This window comes from Pseudonaja textilis, chromosome 13 (genome assembly GCF_049901715.1).
Source record: "Pseudonaja textilis isolate UNSWEBS1 chromosome 13, rPseTex1.2, whole genome shotgun sequence".
Taxonomy (NCBI): Eukaryota; Metazoa; Chordata; class Lepidosauria; order Squamata; family Elapidae; genus Pseudonaja; species Pseudonaja textilis.
This window is the reverse complement of record NC_142002.1, coordinates 118,855-138,067: the sequence shown is the minus strand read 5'-3', so window position 1 is coordinate 138,067 and position 19,213 is coordinate 118,855. Positions and strand designations below refer to the sequence as shown.

The window sequence follows — 19,213 nt, the reverse complement described above, 5'->3', positions numbered from 1 at the left end:
TTGTGGCATTACCTCAGATATTGGAATACTGCTATCATGACACCCCTAATTCTTTTCTCTAGAATACTCAAATCCTACAGCCTTTCTTCATACGTTTTAGTCTGCAAGGCCGTTGATCATCTTAGTTGCTCTTCTCTGAATTTTTTCCAAAGTCTCAACATCTTTTTGTAGTATGGTGACCAAACATGGTTGCAGTATTCCAGGTGTGGTCTTACTAGGGTTTTATAGTGGTAGGGAAAGAAAGTAAATTAAAATTGATGATGGGGCAGTCTCCTTAGCCATGTTTTTACCTTCTGAAATTGTTAAATGATTCATTGTGTGGAGTAGACTGAGAACCTACTCCTTTGAGGTATTGCACAAAGTAGGACTATTTGAACCTAAAATAAACTGAGTGCAAAACAGTTCATAAACAGTTTGCCACAGGTAGTCCTTATCAGTGAAGTATTAAACGTATGCAGTGAAGCTCCACAATGGCATTGCTTTAAAGGGGGTTGATCTGAGAAGATCATTGGCCCACAGGCACCTTGGCAGCTTTCTCTGACTGATCTGGGCCATACCTCTCCCTGGTTCTGGTGCATTAGCCTGACTGCAGAATAGGAACCAGCTCTGGATTCCCTCTTAATTGCCAGCAACGAGCCCACTCGGGCACTCCACCCCCAAATACATAGCAAAGCCACAAGGGTACTGCATTGTATGGACCAGGTTACGAGATTCAGCTGGACACAGCAATGTTGATTCCTAGGCTAATGAATTATCAAGGAAGTTAGGAAAGTTCTCTGCTTGGCTAGCTGCTGAAATTACCAGGGAACGGAAAGGTGGAGAACTACCCCAACATAAAGTTGCTGGAAGAAGCCCACCAGTATTTGTACAATTGATTTTACATGTCAATCCTCTGAAAATGGGAAAGAGCTCTTTTCTGGTGTCTGGGCCAAAAGAATATGAATAAAACAGTAATTCCAGGGCTATATTAAAATCAGCACCCAGCCTTGCATCTCCTTGTTCTTGGCTTTATTTCTGCTACCCCTTCTGTCCCTTTAGGCCCTTGTTGAGTGACAAGGGCCTAAATTAGTGGATCAGCAAAAATGTAGTGGACATAATATTCTTGGATTACAGTGAGTTATTTGACAAAGTAGACCACCACCTACTGTGATAAGCTAAACAAATGTGGGATAGACACCATCACCACCTTCATGTAACTACATTTACATTGAGGGAAGTAAGCAGGGCCTCCAGCAGTGGTTGGTTTTAGGTCCAATACTCTTCAATATTATAAACCATTGAAATGAGGGAACAGAAGATTTGCAGGTGACGCTATACAGGTAAGAATGGCCAACGCCCTAGAGGATTAAGGTTTAAATTCCAGGGGGATCTCGACAGTCTTGAACATTGGGCCCTATCTAACAAAATAAAATTTCCGCCTGGCAGCTCCTCCGGGCCCCGTTGCCACCTCCACCAAGCCCCCCCCGCCCGCCCGCCAGCCAGCCGGAAGCGGTAGCTGCCTCCACCGGAAGCCACGTCGCGACTTCCCTTTCTGAGCTCTGCGGGTGTTCCCAGCGCGCCGTGCCGGAAGTGCGTCATTGCGGAGGCGCGGGGTGATGGCGGCCGAGGGGGATGTCGAGCTGGAGCTGGAGGCCGAGCCCAACGGTTCTGCGGTCGGCGGGGATGGTGCTGGCGGGCGACCGGCCGAGAAGCCGCGGAAACACGACAGCGGCGCGGCGGACCTGGAGCGCGTGACCGACTACGCGGAGGAGAAAGAAATCCAGAGCTCCAACCTGGAAACGGTGCGGGCCGATGGGGAGGCGGGGAGGGTCCCAGCCCCGTCGGGCTTTCCCGCAGCCTCCGAGAAGCGCCCTGCCTGGCCGCCGGCCTTCCCGTTCCTTCTGTTCTCTTGGAATGGCCCGGACACAGCGGCCTTCGCGCCCGACTAGTCCCGCGCCGTTTCTTTTTCCTGGGGTGGGAGATTAGTTCACCCCCACCCCCACCCCGATTAATTTCAAGTTCTGTCCATATTCCCACACGCGAGAAGGTAACCATGTCTGTGCACCCACAGCGATGCAAAGGAGGTTAATTCATACATCGCGACGCACGATCTATTCCATAATTAAGCTTACACTTAATTTTCTACATCATCCCCGCACTCAAATTCATTTAATTTTATAGTGCCCAACTCAACTAATTCTCGGTAGCTTACAATTCTAGAATTATAAAACAATTTAAACAAAGCAATAAACCTAACTAAATTAGCACAAACACCTATGCTCTTCTGTATTTAATACATGATCTTTGCCATGTTCTCTTAATCATTATTTAGAAACTTATTACTGTTTTAGACAAACCTAAGTAATTTTTTCTAAATATGTAAATTATAAGACACAAGCATATGACCTAATCTGCAACCTTTTTTGTTTTACTAAATGCAGGAAGTGTTTTAGCCAGCTTAAATCTTTATCACATATATTTTAGGCTTCTGCTTCCAAACCTTACACATTTTAGGGTTATGCTGTTGCTCCAAAAATCTTTATCTGGAGTTTGGGATTTTGCTACCTATACAAATCTGCCCTTTCTAATTTACCTGATAAATCAGATTGGTTTTCTGGGGTACCTCTTACACAAGAATTCTGCAGAATAAAATTATGTTATTCTCTGACTCAGGTTTATTGAAACTCCTGCTGTGCATGGAGATTTCCCACTCTACCCTTCTGCAGTTTCAAGTGGTTCCACAATGAAAAATTGCTGAAAGAGTTCAAAGCATTTAAAAACCTTTTTGATGATGTGAAACTTTCAACAATGCCTGCTGCATAGTCTGTTTTTATATATGCAAACTTTTCTAAGTCTGAGCTTTCCTTTTGTTTTGATTTTCCTAGGCCATGTCAGTGATAGGTGATCGAAGATCTAGAGAGCAGAAAGCAAAACAGGAGCGGTGAGTTCCAAACTTCTGTTCCCAATGAGCAGCTTGGGGCTTATAGCAGTGGTGGGATTCAGCTAGTTCGTTTTGCGCAGTTCAGTGAACTGGCTGAATAGTGTGCTTCCCCTTTCCCCTCCCAGGCCTCTTGCCTATGGCTTTGTGGCACTTCTCATTGTAGCATTGAGTTCCTTCTCTTTTGAAATTCAGCATTCTTCAGATTAGCTGCTCGGGCTTGGCAGCCAGAATGCCACTGGTTCTCCGGCTGCCGAGCCTGAGCAACTGATCCAAAAAGTGCTGGGTTTCAAAAGCAAGGAGCTCAATGCTACAATAGCAGTCTCCCCATCTTCTAATGAATCCGTATTTGTGATCTCCAGAAACAGCAGAAAAAATCAGCTAATTGCTTTGCGGGTAGCCAAATTGGCAACACCACTGTCACATGACCACTCAGACACACCTACCCAGCCAGTCATTGGGGCAGAGAACCAGTTCTTAAATTATTTGAATCTCACCACTGGCTTACAGGTATAAAACTACAGAATTCAACTGCTTTTTCTAGGTGGAAATTATGGCTGAGTTTAAGGGTGATAGTGACCACATGAGCAAAAGAGTGAAATATTATTTCTCAGGCCTGTGCAAAACTTACCATTCTACATCACTCTACTTGTCTTGGCAGTAGTTGGAATACTCCGGAAGGTTGGCATGCCCTGAAGTTCTTTGAGAACTTTAGTGTCTTCGGCTTGGGTGGGGGATTGGACCAGAAGACCTGCAAGGTCCCTTCAACTGTGTTAATCTGTTAAACTGAGATGGGATGTTTTCTGTGTTTACTTTATATTACTTTATAATTTCCCTTCTACAGGTTTGCTTGTTTAAAATTCATTTGAAATTAACTTGGCATTAAATACTGATCTGCTCTTGTAGGTTGAGCTTACCTGCAATAGCTGAAATAAATCTGTTTTAATGTGTGGTTTGTTTTTTTGCTATTAGAAGACCAATTCTGGACTTTTTTGGATTCTGTTGTATAGGCAGTATTATTTCTGTTACGTTCCCTCTGGCATACTTATATGGGAAAGAAGGAACAGAAGGACTGTACTATTGTTTGGATGAATATAATCCCGAACCATTTCTCCTTATTGTAGAGAAAAAGAACTGGCAAAAGTCACCATCAAGAAAGAGGATCTGGAATTGATTGTAAGTCTAGCATAGAGCTAACAAGTTGGCTTGACTTTAACAGAGGAATTTGACATCTTAGAAAGGTCTGTGTGGATACCTGCAATGTGGATACCTGCTAAAAATTACCTTCTCTTTTTTCTTTTTAGATGAATGAGATGGAGATATCTAGGGCAGCAGCAGAACGCAGCTTACGAGAACACATGGGCAATGTGGTGGATGCACTTATCACTCTTACCAACTGAGAACTCTGCTAGGTGTATTTCTGTGGAGAAAGTAAAAAACACTTGGTGGGCCTTTTTATGCAGGTTATGCACTGTACGACACATTTTGAAGTTATTAAATAAAAGTGTGATTTTCTAACTTACTGTGTCTATATTGATCCAGATCAACCAGTTATCTTCCCCCAATTAACCAAAGTGTTGCTTTTAAATGGGGCCCTTCCTTCAAGAATTTTACTGAACATATTTTCTACATATGAAATTTTTAATAAAATGCAAAGAAAATCAGAAAAGGGCTATTGGATTCTTGTGATTGCGCTTTTTAGGTAAAGAGGAACATCTGGAGATAGGAAAAATAAACTTTATTCCAACTTTATCATTACTTGTACCCTTTTTAGTGGTGTTTTACTGAATTCAGTGGGGCCAGCTGTTCCATTTCCCAAACTGCAGCTATAAAATCAACCCTGGCACTGTGAGATCAACAGATTCCAAAATAAAAATGGAACAATACAATACAATCTGGAAAGTGAATTTTGTACAAGCTGTAATGCTATTTTATTTGCAAACAATCCTCTGATGCTGCCATTGTTCAATAAGAGCAGAACAAGGAGGGGGCTTTTTCCTGTTAGAAGACAAACCGGCTTCACGCAAGCACTAAAACGATGTTTGTATGATGTTCATATGGTTCATTTAGTAAATTATGGATCATTTAAGTTTGTCCCTCCTCACTATGTTAACAGTGTTCCTATAAAGAGCAGTTGTCTTTATTATAGTCGGTCAAAATTAGAAATGGGATTGCAAAAGATCTAAAGGAGAGTCTATTAAGCTGAACCAGCACCAGCTTAGTCAATTCAGGCCAATGAAACTATTTTGTGGTCCCTAGTAACAAAGCAGTTGAGCCAGAGCTAAAAGGGAACTGGATTATCCTTCCCACTCAAGTCACTTTCCGCTTCTTAGCAGAAGGTCTCTCAAAGACATCCCGCACGCCAGCTGCCTTCTGTTTGAAGAACTTCGTATTCTGGGCACTCTCCTGCCCCCAAGCAGAGTCAAAGGAAGTTGTGTCCTGGTCCACCAGGTGGGTATATTTAGTCCGTCCAGAACGCCCAAAGTTCTTCACCTGAATAGCAAAGAGAAGAAAGCGTGGGAAGGATTGAGATGAGGTCTCTGGAATCACTCACCTGGCCCTGACACTGCCGAGAGTGCTGGTTGGAGCCACAAAACTTATCCCGGCCCCAATCGGCAAGCGGACTCCTCCGTTTACCTGCATGACTTTAGGTAAGATTGTCTTGTTGAAGTGATCCTCTAGAGTTGGTGCACTGAAGTCCCTTTTGTATACATCCTCATCTTCATCCTGAAGAAGCAAGAGCACAGGGAAGTCAGAACTATTGGGGATAGGAAAAAGACCCCAACATGCCGGGTTTGCAGGGGATATAAAATCAATGGGGACAAAGCTGTTGTACAGAGGATGACAAAGGGCAGGTCTGCCTGTTGAACAGACATTTGATCCTCCTTCAGTTTTGGGGCAAAAGGCTTACCATGAAGAAGGCACCGCGGTGGTAATATTTCTGCAGGAACTTGTATTTGCCCTTCACAGCCTTATTGGTGATGACCTTGCCATTGGCTCGGAGCTCAGCCCGGCGTTCTTCCTCAGTCAAATTCCGTACCCGTTCAATCTCTGCTTTCTCCTTCTCCATCCTATAGAGAATAAAAAGCCTGCTTCAGCCACAGTCCCTCCCGAGGCACAACCAGTGACTTAGCAGCTTGCAGATGCCTCTGGCCACGAAAGGTTGCCAAGCAGCCATGGGCCTAGTTTTGTGTTTCTGACAGCAGAAAGGTTTTCTGTGAATATTTTTCTTTTAATGCCCCAAGAGTCAAATCACATTACGGGATTTACAACAGGCATCACTATTATGGCTCTTGACCAACTGCAGATTTAGCCTTATGCATATGAAGGCCTTTCACTGTTGCAGCCTGAAGAGATGGATACGGTGCTAGATAAAATCCTTGTGATTTCTCCCTTGCTATTCTTAGTTCATTACATTAGATGGGAAGTACCTGGATATTCTGAGAAAGCAGAAGATCCAACTTTGAAAGGGAACAATCAATAACCATGTCATGAAACTCTTCTACCCAGGATGCTGTTCTCTGGTATTGGAACCCTCTGCTCCTTTTTAATGCTCGCTTCCTTCCCAAGATGCTTAGGAGGGTCTGCCCTGTGATATCTGGCATTTGGTGCAGACTATGTTCAAGCCACATTGAATGAAGTAGCTTGATTGGGAGATCTTTCTCCCAAGCCAATTACCTAGGCTAACTCCCCACAGAACGTTTATACTTGCCATCCTTATTGCCAGAAATAAGATTTAGCAATTATTTCCAGTGCATGGAAGCAGCTCTGCTGTCCTTTTAGAGAAACCAAATAAATCTGCAGACTCTTGTGCAGTTTGACAAACTGACTTGTCATCTTTGCTGTTATACATTTGATAGAGTAATGATTCACTATTCTGCTAACTTAATCTATACAGTTGCATGTTTTTATGCTGTTTTCTAGCACATGGTGCACAAACTATCTTTTTCTCCCCTCCCTGTTTGATTCCATCAACCAGGGAATCTTTCACTTTGCAAAACATTTTGCTACCATTTGGAAAATCTATCCCAAAAGATGGTAGTGTGGACCAGCTCTTCAGCTCCATCTATGTTTATCTATGGAAACCTATAAAAAGAAAATCATAAAATGATGAATTTTGTTGAATGGAAATGATGTAGATTTGTAGTCATAATGTGGACTGAGTATGGGATGGCCACATCCGTGAACTGGAAGAATGATATTGTGTCGCACAACCTACAAAGAGATTAGTTTTTTTAATCATACCTGAAGAATTCTGACTGAAAGGTTAAAAGAGGTCACAATGAGCAAAATTTCAGAAGTTCAGTGTGGCTTTCGGCTGGGGGTATAGGCTAGATGCCTGATCTTCAATGAATTTCTGACAAACATATGAACTTGGGAAACTACATTCTCATTTGTTGAGTCAAATAAGTATGTAATGAAATGAACAGGTTCCATAGAACTGTAACATTCTTCAAGTCCACACCTTGCCCAAGGAATGAATCTGTGTATGACACGATGAGCACCATGGATCTGAAACGTAATTCATAAAATATCAAAGGGGATCAGAAAGGTGAGCAAAAGCACTTGTGCCAAAAAGGTGAAAGCAAGAGGAAGTGATTAATCTGGGTACCTCCTCTACTTACTAAAAAGGGGGAAATAGATAGGGAAATTTTAAAATGCGCAAATGATAAAATATTTGTTGTACAGTAGTTGAAAGAAGTAAATGTCTTCCATTTTACTACCTTAAAGGGAGTATTGGGTGTATCAGAAGAAAAATTATATTAACACGGTGGTCTCAATTGCAAATACAGCCAAGATATGATATAGATATGAAAAAGTGTGGTTTTATAAAGGACAAACACCGTTTGCTAAGATACTGTTGAACTCTGATGAAAAATTAATTAAGAAAATATATAAATTGTTAAATTTAAAAATGGAGAATGAACAAATAAAGGACACAATGGTACAATGGGGAAAAACTTTGGCTATAACATAGAATTAGAAAAATGGCAACATTTATGGGAAAGGAACTATAGATTAACAATAGCAACTTCTTAAAGGATAATAGGGAAACATGTAGATTTTAAACCTGAACTATTTTTATTAGGGATGATATCAAACAAATTTGATAAGACAAGTATGTATTTAGTATTAAATGTTTTAACTGCAGTATTATCTTTGCACAATATTGGAAAGATGAAAGATGAAGAAACACCTCAAAATGAAGAGATAAATAAGAAGATACTAGACTGTACTAGAAATGGACAGATCTATATTGAAAAATACATCTACAGAGGATGCTATAGCCATCACTCTTCACACTGCTCTGATTCATCTAGAACAACCCGGGGGGCGGGGGGGGGGCACTATGTGAGGATGCTTTTTGTGGATTTTAGTTCTGCATTTAACACAATTTTTCCACATAAGACTAGTGTCTAAACTTCTGGACCTTCGGCTTTCTTATTCAATCTGCCTTTGGATTATGGATTTCCTGTCTGGCCACTCACAGAGGGTCAGATTAGGTAATCATACCTCTTCAGCCCTTATTCTTAACACTGGTACACCACAGGTTTGCATGTTGAGTCCCTTACTCTATACTCTTTATGTGCATGACTGCATTCCCACTCATGCTAGTAATACTATTGCTAAATTTGCAGATGATACAATAGTGGTGGGATTTATTTTTTTTTTTTGGGGGGATGAGTCTGCCTACCGAGATGAGGTAGATCGGTTGCTTTCTTGGTGTAGAGACAATAACTTGATCTTCAGTACCAATAAGGCCAAGGAGCTTATAGTGGATTATAGAAGGAACAGATCAGACATCCAGCCCTTGCTTATCAATGGAATGGAGCAAGTGGCCAGTTTTAAGTTTCTGGGTGTTACCATCAAAGAGGACCTGACCTGGGGTGCCCACATTGCAGCCCTGGTCAAAAGGGCCCAGCAGAGATAATACTACCTGAAACTTCTCAGGAAACAAGAACTGAATGAAAAACTGCTGGTGCCCTTTTACCGCTGCACCATAGAGAGCATTTTAACCTACTGCACCTCTGTATGGTTTGCCAATTGCACAGTGGCAGATAGGAAAGCACTCCAGAGGGTTAACGTACTGCTCAGAAGATCACTGGTTGCCCATTCCCCTCTTTGGAAGAGCTTTATTTATAGCTCCCGCTGCCTTAAGAAAGTTCAAAACATTCTCAAAGATCCATCTCATCCTGGGAACCCTTTTTTTGAACTATTATCATCTGGCAGACGGTACAGAACATTAAAAACAAGGACAAATAGGCTGAAAAACAGCTTCTATCCCAGGGCAGTAGCTCTTTTGAATTCTACTATTCAAAATATATACTACATTTTTGCGTTCATCCAGGCATGAAGTAAAAAAGCTGGAACACACTTCCTCACTAGTCCAACACATGAAAGCCACAGGTCATAGCATCAACTTCAATGGCACCAAAACCCTAGCCACTATAGAAAACCACAGCCACAGAATTATCAGAGAAGCCATAGAGATTGAAAAAAGACCAGAAAGCATGAATAGAAGAGATGATTCCACCAGACTGTCAATCATTTGGAAGCCTGCACTCACAAACAAAAAAATTTCCACACCACAAGCCAGGCAAACACCTGGGCACAGACAGATCCCCCCTGATACCTCCAGCTCAAACACACCCCAACCAGACACCCAGATGAAACCTAACTTCCTAACTAATGATAGCCCTCCATTTACCCGGAGCCAAGCTGCACTAAAGGCCTCCAATAAAGTAACACAATGTTGCCAGCCAATCAAGCGACAAAAAGAGCCCAAAAACAGACAGGAGATATTAGAAACACCAATCAAGCAGAACACAGCAAACTCCAAGACCAATAAACACAGACCAAGACTCCCAACCAATCAGGGTGAAGAAAAAACCATTCTGGCACAGCAATAAGCTGCCCCAAATTTAAATCTGAAACCACTATAAAAGCCTGACTCACAGATGAACACTATACAGAAGCCTGATGATGGCAGATGAGATTCTGCTGAAATGTCGCTACAACTTTAAAAGCACAACTACTATGACGTGGGAAAATACCCAAACAAAGCCGAATGCCATACATGTAAGTACCTGCGAAAACGTTTTATATATATATATATATATGTATGTATATATGTATGTATATGTATGTATATGTATGTATATATACATACACACACATACATATATGTATGTATATGAATTATGTGGAATGAATTTATATGTTTACTTCTCTTCTGTCATATTCTCACTGCTAAATAAATATCTGAAGTAATAATGTGGATGGGGTAGGTATTCTCAGTATTATTGTTCCATCTACTCTAGAAGAATAAAGAATGTGTTTAATTACAAGGAATTGGTTAGAAAACTTCATACTGATCAGCTGTTTGGCACTGGAACAAGCTATTTTGGGAGGTGCTAGAGCTGCTTACAAAGCTGCTTCCATCAGAAAACTGTAGCATTGGAATCCCATACTGGGAAGAGGGCTGGATTAAAAAAAATCAGGCACAGTAAATAACTTGGCATCAACAATCATCCTCTTTTACCTCCTCTTGTGAGGATAGGTTTTAACTTTTTACTCAATCAAGGCTCCATCTGATTATACTTACGCTTCACGTTCCTCACGGTCTCGCTTGATTCGCTTTAATTCTCGCACTTTCCAAGCTTCATACTCTTCTTCATCATTCTCATCATCCGTATCCAAAGCATCAAGGGCTGCCAAAGAACGCCTGTTTTCCTCCAATTCCTTCTTGGCTTCTTCTTCTACAATCTGCACCAAGACAAATTCCTTGTGTGTCCAACCACACTTGGCCAATAAAGAATTCTATTCTATTTTCTATCTTATTCTATTCTATTTCTATTCTATTGTATTCTATTTCTATTCTATTTTCTATCTTATTTTATTCTATCTTTATTCTATTGTATTCTAGTTCTATTCCTATTCTATTTCTATTCCCATTTCTATTCCTATTCCTATTCTATTTCTATTCCTATTCTATTTCTATTCCCATTCTATTCTATTAAGAGTAAGCCTCCTGAAGGACCACGTTCCTTATCTCTCAGTCACATGCTCTTCCTTTCCCAGTACCTTCAGGGTGTACTTGCGCCTCTCTTCAGCCATACGTTTCGCCTCTTGCTCCAGTTCTTTCTGTTTCAGTGCCTCTGCTTCTCGTTCCTGGACTGTGATTCGATCCTTTCTGCAACAGATATTTGTGCCAAGTTGGATAATATCCAAATTAAATCTTTTCTAGAAGAAAACTTTATTAGACTTCACATCCATTGCTACAAGAAAAATGCCTTGGAAGCTACCCAAAGTGGAGCTGTAATTGTGTGCCACCAATATTTTAAAAGAAAAGCTGTGAATACCACTCAGGCTCAAGAGATCAATGCCCACTGCCACTTCCTCCCCTTCTTTTTCTTAACTAATGGAACTTGCTTGCGAATGAAGACAGGTTTAAGACGTGGTTCAGTTTCATCTTCACTATCTGTATACTCCTCATATTCAGACTCAGTTTCAGACTCCTCCCCAGAACGGCCTTCATCTTCCAGTTCCATCACTTCCAACTCCTCATTCTTGCGTTCCTGAGCACGTTGGCGCATCATATTACGTCGACGCTCAATTTCCTGTTAAGGAAAGGGAAAAGGTTATATGTGTACATGCACCCCCTACCCCATTCCAACCTGTCAGGTATCAATTTATGGCTAGATTAAAATTACACAGGTATAGGGCCTTTACATGTTAAATGGTCCAGTTCCAACTCTTGGAATCTCTAGCAAAAACTGAGGAAAAAGGGACAAGATTCTAGATGCTCCCAATCAGAACCCTGGACTACTGGATACACTGCAAAATATTCCCCCGCATTTCTAAATTCAGGAGGGCTCATTGCTGCTGCTCCTACAGAAGCAGAGTTTTCCCAAGGAACCTCCAGAATTTGCTCAAAGATGCAGTCCACCCCAAACGCCACACCTGGCTCTTCCGCCTGCACATACCTCATCGTCCACCTCTTCCTCTTCCTCCTCACTGGTGTCCTCACGCTCCACGTGCCAGGCTTCACCCTCCACTTCAGAATCGCTCTCCCCCACCACTTCTGGCTCCACAATCTTGCGGTGCCTTGCCAGCCTGGAAGACAAAGGCTGTTTTCCTCCCTCTGTTGGGCCACAAAAAAGCCTCCAGGTTTGGCCCAGGTAGACTGGCTGCCACTCACCTCTCTTCCACATCCTCGCTGACTCGGTTCTGCAGGCGGCGCAGCCGGGGGTCGCTGGCCAGCTCCTCCTCCTGCTCCTCGGGCTCCAGCTCCTGCTCCTTGGCCTTCTTGATGAACTGGAACTCCTCGTCTTCCTCGTCGGAGGACTCCATGGGCGCATAGTCGGGGCGCTTCCCCGAGACGTACCGCTTCACCTTCACCTTCTCCATGGAAATCTCCCCTGGAAGAGGCGGGCGGGGTTCAGGCTTTCCAGCTGAGACCAGCACCCCCTCTTCCTTCCCCTCCGCCTCTCCCCGCAGAGGACCCGCCGTGGACTTCTGCCCCCTCCTCACCTTTCTCGTTGCGGACTGGCACGGCCCCCGCCGTGGACTGGATCGGGGGCTGCTTCATGAGGGCGCTGCTGGAGCCCGACATGGTGACGGTGGGCGGCGAGGCCGGGAAGCCGCTACAGGAAGGACGGCTGCTCGTCCGCCGCGCGTAAACACCGGACTGACGGGAGACGGTCTTCCACTTCCGGCTGCTCTCGCCCGCTTCCGCTTCCGGCGCGCCGGGGCCCGTGGGGGCGGGCCCTCAGCGACCTTCCGTTGAAGCTGCGCCTGCGCACTTTCTTCCGAGGGAGAGGGGACGGTGGCTTCCTATGAAGCGGCTTAAGCGAGGTCGCTGGTGGGGCCCTCGGCCGTTTGGGTCCCTCCAGCAGCAGCAGACCCCGAAAGCTCCGGGGTGCCGCTCCGGCTTTCAAGTCCGGATGCCAAACTCGCGTACTGGGGTAAGAGGGAATGGAAGCGCCTAAACCCCGGCGGGGAGGTTTGCCGCCTCTACTCGGCGGGAGGATCGTTGCGTGGATGGGACCGCCGGTCGGTTGCGAAGGAGCAAGCGGGACTCTCTCCGACCGAAAAAAGGAGGATTTATCCAACAACAGTGAATACCAATCTGGAAACAGCGGCCCGTATGGTTCCAGGGAATAATAAAGTATACTTGGCAAGGAAGAGTGCAGCAATCCGCACGAAACATTTCCTATTTCAAGTGGTTCCAATTCCAAACCCAACCAGGTATTTCATGGCTAGCATGGGCTAGTAAGGAGTCGTATATAACCCGGCAAAGATTAAATTCAAGAATTTCCAAGATTCAAAAGAGCAAGTTCCCCCTCCTCCCCCTCTCCAGTTTTAATTTCTACCTGCCTAAAAATGGATTTTTAGGAGCGTGGATTATATTTCGGTTCCATCACCTTGATGGAAGGGCCAGGCCTACCAGAAGGGCTGCAGAGGTATTTGGGTGGGTGGCTTTTTTCTTGAAACTAATATATTGAAACTATTTAGCAACTCATTAAAAGTTTGGGATAAATAAAAAAGGAATAAGTCCATGTCTCTTTTCTTGCTTTCTTGTTAAATGTCTATTTTTATGAGGAAGGACTAAGAAATTTGCTCGGTGCAGACACAATAATCCATTTAGATTACAGTATTAATAGAGCAAAATTAAGATCTCTCCAGTCACATGCTACACAATGCTATTCCAACTTTGTAAGAATGCTGTGTGAACTGAAAGAAATATTGAAAACAGTTGAATCGCTCAGTGTAAAAACTTAAGATGGTTTCTTTAAAAAAAAATCCTGTCCTTTGGTTGGCTGTGGTGCTGGGACTGAACGGGCGGAACGGACTTTCTTCATCATACACTTTTAAACAAACATATTTCCAAAGTAGAACTGTGTTTCTATTATTTAGTGTTAAGGAAAATATACCATTAGCCAAATTTTCTGCAATTGTGTATTTAATGGGCTTTACCTGTTCTTTTGGTCCCAGAGAAAAACAAAAGAGCCATTTCTGAATGCTGCTATTTTACCAGTATTTGGTGGAAGATCTCCAAACTTTTGAACAAAGATTAATAGGTTTACAGAGTTGGAAGGGACTTTGTAGGTCATCTAATTCGACCCCGCCCAAGCAGGAGACCCTTCACCATTTCTGACAGGTGGCACTCCAGTCTCATCTTAAAAGCCTTCAATGAAGGTAGTTCCATTGGTTGATTGTTCTTTTTTTTTTTTTTGATAAAAATTTTATTTGGGTTTTCACAAAACAATACAAGTAAAATTTCTTCTTTTTTTTTGAGAATAGCATGGTCCCGGGTTATCACTTCTCCATACAGACACAAATTCAATTTCATATTCATCTTTGTGTTCTATTCCATATCTTATTACTATTTTAACATTTTCTCAATTTTTCCCTTCCCTTAGTTATCTCAATCTTACTTTTAATTATCTCATTCCTTTCTAAATTCAATTATATATATCTTTTTCTAAGTTTCAATACCTTTCTAGTCATCATATTTATACTTTTGTCTGTCCTGTTTCAATTTCATATTTTCTTTTCTCATTAAACAATTTTTTCCCTGTAGTTACTAATTGGAGTATGACACCTTTGTATCTTTTAATTTTTATCCATTCCGCTCTTATTTAAATTTATGCCTTTACAATTATAACATTCAATATAACACATAACTTCCAGTCGAATTCTGCTTGGTACATTCTTAAAATATGCACTAAGTTCTTAAAGAGAAAATACATCTATAACAATAATAAATAAAATACGTATTCTATTTCAATTCAGCTCTATCATTAATGTTAGTTATAACCTTTGACATCTTTAACATTTATTTTCAATAGGATATCATACTTCTAGGAACACTTATAATATTTCCATAATTTTTTCATGTTTCTTTCATATTCCTCTTCACTTAAATTTTTATAACACATTTATAATAATTAAAATGTTCCCCTCCTTTCCTAATTTCATTCTCTCATTCTCTTTATTTCATTTATTTATTAAACATTCCATTACATTACAATGAATATTTATCATTTTAATCACACTTGTTTCATATTTTCAAAGTTCATTTCTATTTCTAATATAACAATACTATCTTATGTACCCTTGCAGAATCCCCCTTCCAATTAAGCTTTCACCCATCTCTGTGTCTTCTAAATAGGCTTATACCCTTAATCCTTGTACATTTTCCCTGTTTCTCTATGTCCTGTTTCTGTCCTTTATAATTTCTTTTCCTTTCCCTCTTCTCCCTCTTCTCCCTCCTGACCTCTTCTCTCTCTGATTCTGATTCTCTCTTCTGTAATCCTCTCTTCTGTTTCTTCCTAATGTTGTAATTAATTTTCAAACTATTCTTTGAGTTGTTTTTTCAGATCCTAAATTTTTCACTCTCTTTCCCCACTTTCCTTTCTTTTTCCCCACATAGAAATACTTGGTCATTGAAGATGGGTTCTTCTTTGTCCCGCCCTTCTTGTTCTACAGGCATTTCTTGTTGTTTCTCATAGTTCAGGATCTCTTCCTTCTTGTGCATCTTTCTGTTTTTAAGTTCCATTCTCAATTCTTCCAAGAGTGGTACCATTTTAAAAACTTTTAAACAACCACCCGATTAATTTTAGTCTTTTAAATCCAATAGCCAAAAATCCAAAAATCACCAAGTAATCCAAATAATCCAAATAATCCAAAGCTGTTTCTTCTTGCTTCTTTTTTCTACTTTCTCTTCCTGGGGTTCTCTTGTTACAAAGTTTCAGTTAAACTGTATCTTTTAGGAATCTTGTTAAAGTTTCACTGTTAATTCCTTTCACTTCCAGGTGGTCTCCATTTTTCCAGATCCCACCCTTTTGTTTTTTTTCCTTCTTTTAAAAGTTTTTGAGAATCCAGAAATCTTTATTATCTCTTTGACATTTTATTTTCAGCTTAAATACCTGTTAATGTCAAAGTGGGTTTCTGCCGGTTTCTTGCTTAAATCTCTTAGTTGTCAATATAGGGAAGAAAAAAAAAAAAACCAAATCCTTTCCCTTCCCTCTCTCATTCGCTGCTTCAAAGTCTTCTTTGGGAACAATGTTGTTCTTTATAATTCAAATTACACGGTACCTTGTATTGTTGTTTTTCCAGTTCGACCCGGTCAGCCAAAACTTTCTCTTCTTATCTTCCTCCTGCACATTCTTTTCCAGTCGAGTTCTTTTTTGAGGTGGCCATTTCTGACCACCGCTGCAACCGCCTTCGGGAAAGGGAGTAAGGCCAGCTGGGGAGGAGAGATGCGACTCTCCTCGACCCTTCTGGCAGTCTCCCCCCTCTTCGCCACCTCTACAGGGTGGCTTATCCCCGAAACCAGATGGCTTGGGGTGCTCCAGCGGTGAGCACAGATTGAAACTGCGCACGATCGCAGATTTCAATCTGTTACCGAAGAAGCTCAAACCTGAATGGTTGATTGTTCTTATTGTCAGAATGTTTCTCCCTATTTCTAGGTTGAATCTCTCCTTGATCAGTTTCTATTCATTATTCCTTGTCCTGCCTTCAGGTGCTTTGGAAAATGGCTTGACCCCCCTCCTCCTCTCTGGGACAACCCCTCAAATATTGGAAGCCTGCTATCATGTCTCCCCTAGTCCTCTTCATTAGACTAGCCAGGCCCAGTTCCTGCAACCGTTCATCGTATGTTTTAGCCTCCAGTCCCCTCATCATCTTGGTTGCTCTTCTCTGCATTTTTTCTCAACATCTTTTTTACTGTGTGACCAAATCTCAGATGTCCAAGAGGTTCCAAAGACACCTTTCAAATTAGGCTTTTTTCTACTCAACTTGAAACAAAACACATTTTTTGTTTGTGCGCACCCAAGTAAGTTTCACAATTGTCTCAATAGAATGAGATAAATGAAAGGCAGAGAGAGAAGCATATTCCAAAAATGAGATATATAGAAGCTTAGTAAAACAAAAGCAGGAGATGGAAGCCCCATGTATCAGTCCTTTCAGATTATTGCTTATTGCTTAAAAACCTAGGCCTGTTTAGAGAAATGGTATCAGCATTTCTAATATTCAGTTTCCTGCCAGAAGTTCTTTTCTCAATTGCTCACACACTTACTTTATTTGATATGGGCAGGTTCGCCTTCCCTGATATAGCCAGAATGCAAAAGCGTTTCATCCCACAATAGGAGAGTTTATGGCTCAGGATGTTGTGGGAACCTAGCCATTATTTTAGTATGTGTGAAGTAAGCCATCACGAGAAGCCAGACTTAGTGGCTTGGACACAGACTACCAGGTAGGTGCCAAGTTGGCCTGCTGTAATACAGGTCTATCTGGCTCTGTAGGTAGATTTCTGACCTGGTATTGGTGAGGGGAAGAGAATAACTACCCACCTGCTGGGTTAGAGCAGAGATCAGTGTCTATCTTTTTAACAACCAGCTTTGCTTTGTTAATGGGTGTTTCCAGCATAAGGAGCAGATGACAGTGCTCAGCAGGCGAGAGACAGGCCACTTCCTGTGTGGTATTCATTCGTAGCAGCGCCTGGGACCTAACCTGCTATGAGTGTGTGTTTGTGGTATGAAGCCCTCACCTTGCCAGGTGCCATGATTTCCAATATCAAATGACTTGGTTCTGTTTCTAGGCCAAGCGATGATTTCCTGTTGGGCGGGGGCTTTGTTCAGAGACTACCTAGTTGCTTGTAAACCACGTCAAGAAGCTCACAGAGTAAGTATTTCCAAGCTCTTAAGAAGTAAAAGATGCTAATAAGAAAGTAGGACTGTGGCTGCCCACATGGAGGGTCTTGGGGAGAAATGCGGGGGGAGAACCTGCTTCACAGCAGAGGGAGTGTCAGATCCCTAGAGCGATACTGCCATTCAATTGGGGGAAAGGGGGGGAACCTTGAATGAAATTTTTTTATACCTCTGACAACTGCTATTTTTATAACCTTTATCCTGGCGCCCAAGCACCCTGAGATTTTCTCACTTTGGGGGAATGTACAAGGGGGGAGGGCCACATGGTTGTTTCACTCTGAAAGCCAGTGGAAGATGACCCTGGGAATGCATGCTTATCTGGTTCTCAGGATGGGCCATTACAATAACATCTCCACATCTGTGGATTGGCAGAATCCACATTGGGCTGGAGGGAGGGGTTTATTTCCAACTATATTGCCTGAGGGGATTCAGAGCCTGCTTTGCTTTTGTTCTGCTATAACATCTGCTCAATAAAAGGTTTCTTTTGATATACTAGGTTTCAAGATTTTTTACTTTGAGTGAGGCGAGGCAGGACCTTACAGGGAGCCCAGATTGGGATGCACTTCTAGTTTCCACGGTTCCTTCTGGTTGGCCTTGATCCAGGTCAGCTAAGCTTCTGGGATGCAAAGCCTTGGCGGCATGCTGGCTGCAGACACTGGTCACCTACTCATAGGCTGGCTTCTCCTGGCAGGTTGACCAAGGTGAGGGCCAAGGATTTCTGGTTTGGCAGATTTCCATATTAAGCAACTCACCGTGTTAAAAATGTGGTCTGGTTATTTGGGCACAGTACTTTCTGTGACAGGAATTCTGGTTTCCTAACATGAGGAAAGTTGAAGGTTAGCTGTTGTGTAAACCTAGCTGTTGTTTGCTTGACTAGCTTCAAAGCAACTGATTTATTTGTACTCCTCTACAAAGGAAGAATTGCAATGCTTGTAGCCAGTTTTTTTTTTTTTAGAACATGACTCACTCAAGAATAGAAGATTGTTATGGTGCCTGACCCTAGAAAGTATATGAATAAGCGTTCTATCAGAACATACTAGCTATTAGATAAAAACGTACAATTCTCTCTTCTAAAATTGTAGCCTGCTTTACACCCAACGCTATTTCTGGATTTAGTGTTTTTTATTATGGTTTGTATATCAGAATCTAAATTACTACTTGTATTTTGCCAATCAGCCACATTCCTTATTTCTGGATGCTGGGATATTTTAAACATGGATTATCTTTCTGCTTGAACCTGAAGCTATTCTATATGCATGTATTTATATTGTGCTTCAACCCATGAATTAACTCTGCCCAATTAAGAGGTGCCAGAATAAGACCCACAGAAATATGGCAGATACAGTGCCCTCAAATCAAGGCAGAGATGGAAGTCTGACCTGGAAATGCCAAAACACCTCCCTCCACCCACAATGGCAGCAAGACTTGTTTAATTGCTGACACAAAAAAACCCCAATCCAGCAAGCCTGATATGGAATTCCCCACAAGTAAACAAATCATTGTAGCTTATGTATGTGTGACTGTTTTCATTCAGGGGGTGCTTCTTTGGCTGGATATTTATGAGGGTTTATCAGGCGAG

General features: G+C 42.0%; 3 protein-coding genes across 3 annotated transcripts in view; 2 read left to right on the top strand and 1 right to left on the bottom strand.

The window, feature by feature from the left end:
• Window positions 1–1,576: 1,576 nt before the first annotated feature.
• On the top strand, window positions 1,577–4,435 carry HYPK (huntingtin interacting protein K). Its single transcript, XM_026709465.2, has 4 exons — window positions 1,577–1,781; window positions 2,865–2,920; window positions 4,042–4,093; window positions 4,222–4,435. The coding sequence occupies exons 1-4, from the start codon at window positions 1,596–1,598 to the stop codon at window positions 4,315–4,317; spliced, it is 390 nt and encodes a 129-aa protein (XP_026565250.1). The 5' UTR covers window positions 1,577–1,595; the 3' UTR covers window positions 4,318–4,435.
• A 104-nt stretch (window positions 4,436–4,539) lies between these two features.
• Window positions 4,540–12,660, bottom strand: MFAP1 (microfibril associated protein 1). Its single transcript, XM_087941804.1, has 9 exons — window positions 12,452–12,660; window positions 12,120–12,339; window positions 11,905–12,034; window positions 11,347–11,538; window positions 11,003–11,107; window positions 10,524–10,684; window positions 5,829–5,988; window positions 5,555–5,644; window positions 4,540–5,410 (listed from the first exon to the last, which is right to left on the bottom strand). Exons 1-9 carry the CDS (start codon window positions 12,531–12,533, stop codon window positions 5,228–5,230), a joined length of 1,323 nt encoding a protein of 440 aa, XP_087797930.1. The 5' UTR covers window positions 12,534–12,660; the 3' UTR covers window positions 4,540–5,227.
• Window positions 12,661–12,713: 53 nt separating this feature from the next.
• FURIN (furin, paired basic amino acid cleaving enzyme) overlaps window positions 12,714–19,213 on the top strand; it is a 33,824-nt gene continuing 27,324 nt past the window's right edge. Inside the window, exons 1-2 of the mRNA XM_087941795.1 lie at window positions 12,714–13,168; window positions 17,526–17,608. Coding sequence (XP_087797921.1) covers window positions 17,534–17,608 — 75 coding nt within the window. The 5' untranslated portion in view covers window positions 12,714–13,168; window positions 17,526–17,533. The remainder of the gene's footprint in view (window positions 13,169–17,525; window positions 17,609–19,213) is intronic.